The 13,478-nt window shown below is 40.2% G+C and overlaps 1 protein-coding gene across 1 annotated transcript; it reads right to left on the reverse strand.

The window, feature by feature from the left end:
- Positions 1–759: 759 nt before the first annotated feature.
- On the reverse strand, positions 760–8,819 carry TMEM70 (transmembrane protein 70). Its single transcript, XM_005907510.3, has 3 exons — positions 8,522–8,819; positions 7,125–7,230; positions 760–1,619 (listed from the first exon to the last, which is right to left on the reverse strand). Exons 1-3 carry the CDS (start codon positions 8,720–8,722, stop codon positions 1,162–1,164), a joined length of 765 nt encoding a protein of 254 aa, XP_005907572.3. The 5' UTR covers positions 8,723–8,819; the 3' UTR covers positions 760–1,161.
- Positions 8,820–13,478: the final 4,659 nt, after the last annotated feature.

Raw genomic sequence — 13,478 nt, forward strand, 5'->3', positions numbered from 1 at the left:
CTGCTTCTCCATGCACTTCCCTCACACAGAAGGAAATCATAAAAATTAGATTTACTATTGTAGCAGGTGATAGGAGGCCTTGGGTAGCTCTGTAGACTGTGTTCACCTCCCTCTCATACAGTTAAGCCATAAAGATTAGATTAACCATCGTGGCAGGTGATGGCTATTACACAGCTTTATAGAGACTGGGTGTTTTGTTCCTAACTGTGACTCTGGCAACTTGCCCAGTACCCAATGCATTCTAGGCACATAATCAGCATTACCAATCTAAATAACGATGTGAGGCCATTTGTTCCTGGCTGAAAATCCTTCACAAGAACCAACTTTCTACAATTAGAGGTAAAAATCTTAAAATGCCAATACGTGGTAAGTTAGCATGAAGACTGCTATTTTATAAAAGGTACTATCCATCTGTATGGGTACGATCGTACCAAAGTAGATAGGATTTTCCCTATGTGTGATAGAGTGTACCAAAGGAGAGTACATGTGGAGAGACAAGCAGAACCACTGAAGACAAACTCCTCAGGTAACCACTTGCCTTCAAGCTAACCACACTCTACTGTATACAATCTTTAAAATGGGCAGCCATGTCAGAGAAGATAGGCAAAAACCTGTATTCAGAGCCAAAGGAAGCAGATTAACACTTGCTTTCTATAACGTGTGAATTTTTAGAGTTTCTACTGTGGGAAAAGGTAGTATCTGTATCCTTAGAAAAGTTCATACACAAAGGAAAAATAACTTTCCCATATGCTTCTGATATCCAATTCCCAGGTGAGACTCATTTATTATATAAAATTAACCATGCATACATCAGCATATACATGTATTTCACACCCTTTTAAACAAAATGGTAGAATGTTACATGTTTTCTTTTTCAAACATAACTTTTTTTATTATAAAGGAACACAAGTCTCTGAATTAAAAGTTCTGATACAACTTAAATTATTTAACAATCAGTCACTAACAAAATCAAACATAAAGGCAATTATTGTACACTGGAACACAAATCACATTTAAGCACAAACATAAAAATAACAAACTCAAGACTTTTCCAGCAGTCCAGAGGTTAAAACTTCACCCTTCTAATGCAGGGGGCATCAGTTCGGTCCCTGGTAGCAGAACTAAAATCTCACATGCCATGTGGCATGACAAAAAGCAGACTCATTTCTCTTCTTTAAGCTCTTTCTTTTCACTGGCTTCTTCCAGATCAAAAGTGAATGGTTTGTCATAACCCATTAAATGGTTATAGTCTTCAGGGTTTGGAAAGAGTGCTGGATTAACTAACAATGATTTCGTTTTAGCATAAAACGTAGTAAACACATGCGTGCTGTTTGGAATCTTCACATCATTCTGGTGAAATACTGTACTTTTTTCCGAAAGTACAACACTGTAAGTAATGGCTTTGTAAGTGTCTGTTCTGGCCTCATGGTACAAGCGAATGACATAGCCTTTTGTAAGAAAGTGAAGCAGTGCTGGAGTGATCACTGTAAAGCTTCCTATGGTGCCATAAAATAAGATTTGCAAAGGGAGACTTCCAAATATAACATTATTTTGTGCAAAAATGTATGGTAGAAACGCAAGGCTGATCAGACTTGTAGAGTAAGAAAAACACTTCACACCTAAAGAAAGAAAATAGGAGAGGATTAATACCATCCAATTAATTCTTCTTTCTTCCTACCATATCATTACCAAAACAACAAAACCAAAACACCAATATAGTGCTTATTATATTCCAGGCTTTATTTTAAGCACTCTGCATATTTTATTCATGAAATCTACAAAAAAGTCCTGTAAGATAAATGTATAATTATCATCATCATCACTCCCATTTAAAAGATGAGAAAATATCAGGCACTTGCTCAATGTCACAAAGCTACCAAATAGCTATGTGAAAATGTAAAGTCACCAGTCATGTCCAACTCTTTTCGACCCCATGGACTGACTATAGCCCACCAGGCTCCTCTGTCTATGGAATTCTCCAGGGAAAAACACTGGAATAGGTAGCCATTCCCTTTACCAGGGGATCTTCCTGACCCAGCATTGCAGGCAGACTCTTTATCGTCTGAGCCGCTAGGGAAGCCTCACCAAATAGTGGTGTTGGGATTCAAACCCAGACAATCTGACTCTAGGGTCGAGTCTGTTGGCTATTAAAATGCACTACCCAATTAAAGATTTAATATTACTCAAAAATCCTTATGAATACTATAAAACTTATTCCAGTCAGCAGATAATCAAATAAAATGCTCCGTTAACAAGTACTTCCACAGATCTAAAACAAAATGCTCAAATACAGGCCTAACTTTATCAGGCTAAGTGCCCAACATTAAAACAGCAAATTTAAAAACAAAAACTCCCCACTGGTGGTTAAGAAACATGTGGGAGAGGTAAAATTTCCTTATCAAGGAAAAACACTCAAGTTAAAATAGTGACATATTTTTACTTAGAAAGATTTTTTTAAAATCACTGACTTCTGAACTATATATTTAAAAATGGTCAAAATGGTAACTTTTACATTATGTCTACTTTACCACAGTAAATAAATAACTTAAAATGAAAATTTTCTTAGTTTGAATGTATAATTTTAACATGATTGAACACCATCTGTTTGGAAAATGGACAAGCTGAAATCCTAGATGAGCTGATTATAAAGTTAATTTGGAACAACAAAGGAAGCAAAAAAGAGAGGGAGAGTTAGATACTAAAACATTAAAATAGTGTTGTATAGGCTCAGTACTGAACAGATCAATGGAACAAAAGCACAAAATCTAGAAACCTCACTGCGAATGGAAATTTAGTGTCAAGATATAATTTAAAACTAGTGGTGCTGGGGCAACTGGATAGCCACACAGAAAAAAATAAAATTCAATTGATCCCTCATATCATATACCTGGAAAATTCCAAATAATCCAGAGATCTAGGTGTATAAAATAAGAAAGCTGTAAGAAGTCCTGTGAAGGCCTTATATACCTGTAAAGGCCTTATAATCTGAGAACAGAAAAACTTTTCTAATTATGACTTAAAATACAGAGGCAATCAAGAGGAAAGTTGATAAATCTGATCACGTTTTTAAAATGTACACAGACATAAATACCATAAACAAAATAAAGAAATGAATGAGAAAAATACTACAAACTTGTATCACAAAGGATTAACATATCCAAGATATAAAAGGTTGCCAGTATATGAGAAGAAAAAGATCAACAACCCAATAAACAAATGAGTAAGAAATATAAGCCGACAGTTCAATGAAACAAAAAATGCACATGAATGCACATGGCCTTTAAACAGATTGTGTGTGTGTGTGTGTTTTAGTTGACGCTCAGTCATGTCTGACTCTTTGCGACCCCATGGACTATAGCCCACCAAGATCCTCTGTCCATGGAATTCCCCAGGCAAGAATACTGGAGTGGGTTGCCATGCCCTTCTCAAAGGGATCTTCCCAACCCAGGGATAGAACCTAGGTCTCCTGCACTGAAGGCAGATTCTTTCCCATCCGAGCCAGCAGGGAAGATTGCAAAAGATTAAATGATGCTAAACTTCTAACATAAGAAACATGTGATTAAAACCACAGTGAGATATTACTTTTCCCCCAAATTGGCAAAAACCAAAAAATCTGATACCATACATGTTGATGAGGCTGTAACACAACAGTCACTCTCATACATCACTGCTGGTTGAAGGCTTCTTGTTTGTACCAGTAATCTAAAAATAATTTCTTCTTCTCACAAGTAGTTGTCATGACATTGGTACAAATGGGATTTAATGGGGACCAGACTCCTGAGAGTCCCTTGGACTGCAAGGAGATCCAACCAGTCCATTCTGAAGGAGATCAGCCCTGGGTGTTCTTTGGAAGGAATGATGCTGAAGCTGAAACTCCAGTACTTTGGCCACCTCATGCGAAGAGTTGACTCATTGGAAAAGACTCTGATGCTGGGAGGGATTGGGGGCAGGAGGAGAAGGGGACGACAGAGGACGAGATGGCTGGATGGCATCACTGACTCGATGGACGTGAGTCTCAGTGAACTCCGGGAGTTGGTGATGGACAGGGAGGCCAGGCGTGCTGCAATTCATGGGGTTGCAAAGAGTCGGACACGACTGAGTGACTGATCTGATCTGATCTGATCTGAAGCTGTCTTCTGCAGAAAAACCACCTCTTGTTTCCCCATTATTCTTTTCACACTATAGTAGCATGAGTGGTATCCCTCAAATTCACATCCACCCAGAACCCCAGAATGTGACCTTATTTGGAGACAGGGTCTTTGCAGACAATTAAAAGTTGAGATGAAATCATCCTGGATTAGGGTGGACCCTACATCCAATGTGAGTGTCCTTAACAGGGCAGAACAGGACAAGCAGAGACACAGAGAAGGCCTTGTGAAGTAGCAGGCAGCGACTGAAGTTATGCAACTACAAGCCAAGGAACACAAAGGATGGCTGCGAGCCATCAGAAGCTGCAAGAGACAAAGAAGAGTTCTTCCCTAGCGCCTTCAGAGCATGTACATGCCAACACTGTGATTTCAGACTTCTGGCCTTCAAAACTGCGAGAATAAATTTTTGCCGTTTTAAGCCACGAAGTGTGTGAAAATGAATTTTAAAAGCCCTAGGAAACTAATACATACATATACTTTATTATGCCTGGTGGTGGTTGTGGTTTAGCCACTAAGTTGTGTCGAACTCTTCCAACCTCATGGACTGTAGTCCACCAGGCTTCTCTGTCTATGGGATTCTCCAAGCAAGAATACTGGAGTGGGTTGCCATTTCCTTCTCCAGGGGATCTTCCTGATCCAGGGATCAAACCTGCATCTCCTGCATTGCAGGCAAATTCTTTACCTACCGAGCCATCAGGGAAGCCAAGCATCAGTTGCTCAGGTTGAAGTAATTGCTATTTCTAAACATATTCTGGGTTTTCCCATCCTGATGCCTTTGCTCATACGACTTCCATGCATGGGATGTCCCGCTTTCACACCTCTTTATGTTCAAATTCTACTCATCTTAAAATGAGAATACAATGACATCAGTAATTTTTGTTGCTGAATTAACAAGAACTGCCAACTCAAAGTCCCCTCAAATGTCTTTACAGTAGGATCCAATTTGGTAGTTTAAAGAATCTCCAGGAATGGTACCTCTATGTCAATGCCTCTCACTCAGTTTTACACAGAAAAATTATTAATTCCTGATAAGCATATAGAATGACTTTCTATTTTAATATTGAAGGAACTCAAACATCAAATTCTGCTACAATTCTAGAACTTTGAATACCATGCAAAATTTTGCTGTTCCACAAATATTGTATTATAACCATACTAAAATTAGGAGGCTTCCTAGGTGGTGCTAGTAATAAAGATCCTGCCTGCCAATGTAGGAGACATAAGAGATGTGGGTTCGATCCCTGGATCAGGAAGATACCCTGAAGGAGAGCATGGCAGCCCCCTCGAGTATTCTTGCCTGGAGAATTTCATGGACAGAGAAGCCTGGCAGGCTATAGTCCATAGGGTTGCAAAGAGTCAGACATGACTGAATCAACTTAGCACACACACTAAAATTAATTCGTATTTATATTCTCTTCAGTTCAGAACTGAGTCAAGCGGGGACATGAAATAAATGGATAAACCTTCCCTTCATTTGAAGGAATGGTGTCTGTGTTCATAAAGAAGGGTATCATGGGGGTCACAGTTGACACATCTCAAGGGCATCAATCCAGGTATCCAAGGCTCAATCCAGAGATTGACACAGGCTCAAAGACCTACTCATGTTGTAACTTCTGAAGAAATTACTACCATCCAAAACTGATTCTTCAAGAACTTCAGAACTCCTCCCAACAGTGACTATAATCAGTCCTTATTCCCAAAAAGTTTTAAATTAGCTGAAGTTGTATTTTAAATATACTCAATTTTAATGTCACACACACTTGGGACCTTACAGATTTTCAGGTTAAATTTCAGACAACCAAGTAACATCAACATGATCAAAAACACACATGTCAATGGGGCACTGAAATCTTGTGGCTGTAAGGTAATCCTCCAAATATTTCAGGTTATACTTTTTTATATAAGGATTATTGAAATGAAATACCACCTCAGAAACCTGAACAAACCACATACCTACATTCTTCGTTTCTAAATTATCCCATACTACATACTGAATTATGACCTAAGGAGACAAAACAACTTTAAATTTGTAGTTATTTAATACACTGTCTTTTCCTACTCCATAACTCCCTACCTACCATGTGCAAAAGTCACTAAGTAAATACATTTGCTGAAAATTCTAAGATCTAAAAAATGTAGACTTAATATATCTTTGAATCATAATTACTCTATAGAGTAAATGTCTACTCACCCAAAATAACTACTAAGTATTCATTCATATTTGCTTCTCTGAATATTCAAACATTATATAAATATACGTTTTGTTGCTAAACATCCTGAGAGGTGACCAAAGGATGAATCTTTGTGCTCAGTCATAAGACCACAAAGTCATAAGAGTCTTCAAAAACCTTTTAAAAGCCTCCTAAAGGGACTTTCCTGGTGGTCCCGTGGTTAAGAATCTGCCCTGCAATGTAGGAGATTCAGGTTCAATCCGCAGTGGGGAACTACAATCCCACATGCAGGGAGGGCAACTAAGGGGACTGTAGATGCAATTGCAGGGGGCCTGCTGCAACTACTGAGACCAAATGCAAGAAAAGATCCCACATGACACAACAAAGATCCTGAGGCAGCCAAATAAATAAATGAATAGATAAATAAAAATTTAAATTTCCTAAAAATGCAAAGGTCTCAACCTCCAAATCCTTTATTAAATCTTATAACCTTTCCTCTGTCTTGCAACTGAGGTGGTGGCTCAGGGATAAAGAATCCGCCTGCCAATGCAGGAGATGCAAGAGACATAGGTTTGATCCCTGAGTCAAGAAGATCCCCTGAAACACTGGCAACCCACTCCAGTATTCTTGCCTGTGAAACCCCATGGACAGTGAGCCAGGCAGGCAACAGTCCATGGGGTCTTAAGAGAGTCAGACAGGACTTAGCAACTAAACAACAATAAAAATAGTAAGTATCATATGCTCAGAACCTTTTTTATATTCAAAAGGTTGAAAAAAGGAAGTACCCTCATTTATGATTACCCACCAAATACTGTTCGGGCCAAATTCCCAGTATAAATCAGCCTTCCATCTTCTGATTTGTCAAGCTGTGTATGTGAACATCGAACACCTCTTTCCCAACAAACAGGTATCTATTGAAAGAGAGACCATGATGTGAGTGCATAATAAATTGCATTTTAGACCAACTTTTAAATTTTTTTAAGTTTATTTTGAAAAATATAATAAAGAGAATGTCTCATATGGGGTGATTTAAGGAATTCTTCCAAATAATCTAGAGCTAAAGAACTCAAATTGAGTAACAGAAAGGCTTTCCTTAATCCCACTCACAAGTAGACACTGAATTGGGAGTTTAAAGACCTAGGTTTGCATGCCAGCTAGAAGCTTGTTAGATAAAGTGTGACCGTAAACAAGTAAAAAGTTAGTGGAGTAGTTTCTTCTATTGCATGTCACTATCACTCAATTGCAAAGATTTAAATACATTAGTTTTTGTTTAAAAAAAAACACACATCACTTTATTTAAGCAAAACACTGCAGATTCAGTGTTTATAAAGCCCAGGTAGTTTTTAATACTTCTAAAATATTTATACCACAGCTATTAATATATATATATATATATTCTTTCCCCAAACTCTTTATATCCATTCCTTGTTCCTTATAAGGAAAAATTTCCACTTGAACTCCTACATCAAATTTCACAGGAACAAGAGTTCCCAGAACCTCTGAAAATGACTTTCACTACACACCCTCTTGAAGATGTAAAAGGCATGCCTAATTCCTTTAGGCTGAAATTTAATTAGATTTCAATTCCCGCACTGGCTTTCCAAGTTTCGGCATGTTTGCTAATCCTAATATTTTACAGGGCAGGATTAGGAGACAATTTATTCAGATTAAAATAAGAAGGATTAACGTCTTTATCCCGTTTCCCGCCCGCCCTCCCCACCCCCCACCCCCCGCCCGGGAGCATAGTAACTCCTAAAAATAGGGCCACCTAATCAAAAATTGAAAAAACTCAGAGGTTCTCCGAGTTTTTTCAGTTCCATCTCCACGTGGCACATCTAACTTCCTTGAAGATTAGTTCTTACAAGCTTGCGCTCAAGGACAGAAAAGGCTCAAGGACAGAAAAAACTGAGTCCTCGCTGGATTTGCAACCATCTGTAAAGTGACTGGAACCGCCCAGAAAATAATCACTTTCCAAGAGGCACTTGGATCCGCGGGTGCTGTGAACCCCGGGATGCACCGGCCTGGTCCCGAGGCCCAAACATACTATTCCCGCCAGCCTGGGACTGGGCTCCTTCCGTACAGGAGCCGCGGGGCAGTAGGGGAGAAGCTGCGGGGAAGCCGGGCTCCCCAGGCCGGATGCTACTTCCACCACCCGCCCCCCTCCCCGCCCTCACACGGGTCCGAAGCCCTCTATCCGCCGACCTGGGCTCGCACCCGACGCAGAACAGGCGCGGCAGCCGACAGCCCCGTGCCCCCGACGCGCCCTGAGGAGCCTCTGCAGGAGGCCGCCCTCGAGACAGCCGCCCTGGGGTCTCGGAGCGCGCTGGAAGCCCACAGCGCTGTCCTCTTCCCGCTGAGCCGCAGTCCGGCCGCCCACGGGCCGCCCAACGCCAGAAACAGCATCCCACACCCAACCAGGAAAGGCGACCGCACTGCGGCGGCACCGCGACACCCTAAACCGCGGCTTCTCACCAGTCCCGGCTGGAATGAACCGCGCAGGCGCATCCCCCAGAAGGCCCACCGGCAGGGTTGGCCGCCGGCGCGTGCGCAGAACATTCGGCACGCCTGCAACGTGCCCAACCTCGCGCGTTCCCTCCGCGCTGAGCTCTGCACCGGATCAGACCCTTGCTGCGGGGACCAGCACACGCCCAGCTTCCACGCTGCTTCCCCTTGTCGGAGTGTGGGGTTCTTTATAACAGTGTGGAAGAACTGAAGGGAGTGTGTGTGTGTGTGTGTGTGTGTGTGTGTGTGTCTTTATAACAGTGTGGAAGAACTGAAGGGAGTGTGTGTGTGTGTCTTTATAACAGTGTGGAAGAACTGAAGGGAGTGTGTGTGTGTGTGTGTGTCTTTATAACAGTGTGGAAGAACTGAAGGGAGTGTGTGTGTGTGTGTTGGTCGCTTAGTCGTGTCCGACTCTTTGCGACCCCATGGGCTGTAACCTGCCAGGTTTCTCTGTCCCTGGGATTCTCTAGGCGTGGACGGAGATGCCAGGCAGGCTAGAGTCTTGGCCTCTTTATAACAGTGTGGAAGGATAGAGGGGAGAGCCATGCTCAAAGGACAAATCCTGGAAGCCCGAGTTAAATGTTTCATTCTCCTGGGTGTCATTTTCTAGGCTCCCTTAAACATTTTCTTTACGGAAAATGTTTCTAATCTATTGGCACAGAGGAATAATACATTACACGTTTGCACAAAAATGAATGGTAATTTGATCCAACCAATGAGTTGGTAGAAGATAAGTAGAATTTGCTCATTGTTGATACTTGTCAAATTTGTTTTCTGAAATCATTCTTATTCGTGTACCGGATAGTTTATTATTTGTTAAAGAGGTATTGAGTGCCTTGCCTATTGCCAGGACTAACTCGGAAGCTGAGGCTATAAAGATACTGAATAAAACTGGGAATCCACAGCGCTTTATGTTGCAGGAAGTAGAATCCCTTCCAAGTTAGGAGAGAGGGCGCTTGTCTAACACTCAAATGAATTGCCCGAGGACACGCATGAACTGGGAAAGCAAAAGATGATTGGGTAGGGGCATCTGGGTGGAGAGCAGTAGGGTAAGGAAACCCAGAACTGCTCTGCCATGTGGCTCACAGTCTGGGGTTTTAAGGTGATAGGATAAATTTCCAGGTTGTCTTTGGCCAATCATTCTGACTCAAGGTCCTTCCTGGTGGCTCAGGCATTGCTCAAGGAAGATGGATGCCAGGAAGAAGGACTCTGGGAAGTGGTCAGACATGTGGTGTCTCCTGACTTTTCCCCAACTCTTCTGGTCGTGGTGGCTTGTTAGTTCCACGTTCCTTACCAGGACCTCGTGTCATAAAACAGCTCACACAAATGGTTACTATAGTGCCTGGCCAGGGTGGGCAGTTTCAGCCAGTATGCTTCCCCTAACACATAGTGAAGGCAACCCTAAAAAATAAGTTGAAATAGAATGTTTTATTATAATTGAAATATACCAATTTATGAAATATTACAGAAGCCCAAGATGCAGAATGATTAATTTAGCCTGAGAAGGCCCAGAGGTTCAGGTTCAGCTGAGTATCGAGAGATGAGCATCCAACTAGTCAATACGCTCTTTTGTTTATTTCAGAACCATATGTTTTACTCAAAATGTTATTTGCATAAGAGAGGAACAAACTAATAGTCTAAACTAGTACCACCTTCACAACTCCAAATCCTGTCTACCTTTTTCTGGGTATCTAGAAGGATAAAATAATACTATCTCTTTATGGATAATTTCACTTTCTTTTTTGTTTCGTTTACTGAAGTATAGCCAATTTACAGTGTTGTGCTAATTTGCCGTACAGCAAAGTGACTCCATTATACACATATATACATTCTTTTTCATATTCTTTTCCATTCTGGTTTATCCCAGGAGACTGGGTATAGTTCCCTGTGCTATACAGTAGAACTTTGTTATTTATTCATTCTAAATATAGTAGTTTTGTCTGAGCGTGTTTTATAGATATGTTCATTGGTGCCATATATTTGATTGCACATAAATGATACCATATGGTATTTGTCTTTCTCTTTCTGGCTCACTTCACTTAGTATGATACTCTCTAGTTCTATCCATGATGCTGCAAATGGCATTATTTTGTTCTTTTTTTATGAATGAGTAATATTCCTTTGTGGACTTCCCAGGCGGCTCAGTGGTAAAAAATCTGCCTGCAATGCAAGAGATGTGTTTTCCATCCTAGGGTTGGGAAGATCCCCTGGAGAAGGAAATGGCAACCCACTCCTGTATTCTTGACATGTCGTTTCCATGGCTTGGCTATTGTAACTTTATTTTCTTTATCTTCTGCTTACCTTTTAACGTCTCTTGACTCTCCTGGGGGGTCCAGTGGTTAAGACTCTGTGCTTCCAATGCAAGGACTGCCAGTTCTATCCCCAGTTGGGGAACTAAGATTCCAGATCACCTGAGACCAAAAAAAAAAAACCAAAATATTCTTTAGTGTAGTGCATATTACAAACATCAATTAGCCATTCTTGTACTGATACATATTTAAACTTGCTGTTCACATAGTGTTTTTTAATAGTTTTAATAGCTTTAAAAAGATAAACTGAGGCACGCTAAAATTTGAGAGTTTATTTGAGCAAAACTTTATTCCAATCGTACATCAAACTTGAAACAGTCATGAGCACTCCACTGACAGGAGCTAGAAGATGATGCACATGCAAAGCAAGGAAATTATTTGATTGTTATAGCTTATGCTGTTGCATTATTTGAGAAAAATCTCATTGGATGTTTTTGATTGGTTGTTCCTACTTTTGAGGTATTCACAGGATTGAATATGGGGTTGCTCATTAATCTACCAAGACATCAGAGCCATCTCAGTCTAATGCCTCTTTGTATGATTACTTCAACAATATATTAAGAGAACCTGAATTTTTATCTTCTGTTAAGCTTAGTTTCTTCCTACAGAAACTGTGGGCAAATGGAAATACTACTTGGTCTGCTCAGAGTTTCTAAATAGCTGAAATGAGATCATATTCTGAAATTTTTGTGCTATAGAATTATATGAAACTATTATTCATGGTTAAAGATTTCCCAGTTCTAGTAGTTCAGAGATGTTTTTTAAATATATACTACTTGAGTGGGATTTTAGAATGATACTAAGGCTGTTTACAAAATAATCCTTGATTTCCCCATTCATACCATCTGAGAGGGTTTTAAGATGGAGGCTCATGGAAAAATTGAAAATGGGTATCCCTTGTAGAATGTATGGCCACCATTATTACATGTAATTTTTGTTGGGTTTTTAGCTGTCTTTCCTTCCCATCCACCACGCCTTTTCCCCTCCTTTAATTTAAGCTTAAGGACAGAATTGTGTGATGGAAAAAAGAAAAGAAAATTTTTGGTAAAGCCAGTATTTGATAAGAACCCTAAATACTTCTTTATAGTGGGTTGGAAGTTAAACCAGGAGAGTCTTTTAGCAAAAGAATTTGTCAGTAGATAATCAAGAACTTTTAAAATGTTCATATTCTAAAGAAACGGAAACATGGTCAAAGATTTCTACAGATCCTGAATACAGCATTACATAAAGTGACTTAAAAATGAAAATAAGGTCAATGTCCAACATTTAAGGAAGTACTTAAGTGACTCACGGTACATTTAGACAATGTAATTCTATAGACATTAAAAATAATGTTGTGGAGATTTTGGTTACAAAAGTGTGGGTTATTGAGGTTTGTTAAGTAGGAAAATAAATAGTATAAAGAACCATGTAAATACAGTATAGTCTACGTAAAAGTATATTAAAACACCAAATGTATCTGCAATTTCTACATTTTTATAACCATGTATTATACATTTACTATATGTAAATAATAAATTATTATTTACATAATAAATAATGCCCTAAGTAAATTTTGCATTTTTAAAAAACAATCCTTGACTAGATTTTAGCCCTAAATCTGGCATTAGTTAGCCTCAGCATCCTCACCTGAAAAATTCTATCATTCTCTAGGCAACTAACATAGTGACCCTTTTAGAAGGCGATAAGGCAATGAGGAAAGGGAAGTTTTAAGGGGAGAAAACAACACTCCTGAAGTAAAGGAGGAAAAGTTCAGTCGAAAATGAGCCCACAGCCTCCTCTTCTTACCCCATTGCCTCTCCTCTGGCTGCTGCTGCTGCTGCTAAGTCGCTTCAATCGGGTCCGACTCTGTGTAACCCCATAGACGGCAGCCCACCAAGGCTCCCCCAACCCTGGGATTCTCCAGGCAAGAACACTGGAGTGGGTTGCCATTTCCTTCTCCAATGCATGAAAGTGAAAAATGAAAGTGAAGTCACTCAGTCGTGTCTGACTCTTAGCGACCCCATGGACTGCAGCCTACCAGGCTCCTCCATCCATGAGATTTTCCAGGCAAAAGTACTGGAGTGGGGTGCCATTTATAACCAAAAAACCTTAATCATTTTTGCAAAGGCTGGGAAAAATTAACCTCCAACAGTCTGTCCGGTATTGCTTTTGCAACACTTTTTAATCTGCCAAATGAAGTAAAAGTGTCTTTCAGGCAAAAGTCACTAATTAGGTCAACAAACTCTGGGTCGCCTGTGTTTTCCTTTTGTGGACATCATTACACAACAGTCCTAGTTGAGCAACTTGCAATGGTGAGAGTCTTGGCCCTACATTCTTTTCATGCTTCAGTCCGGTAAACAGAGGGC

Source organism: Bos mutus, chromosome 14 (assembly GCF_027580195.1).
Source record: "Bos mutus isolate GX-2022 chromosome 14, NWIPB_WYAK_1.1, whole genome shotgun sequence".
NCBI lineage: Eukaryota > Metazoa > Chordata > Mammalia > Artiodactyla > Bovidae > Bos > Bos mutus.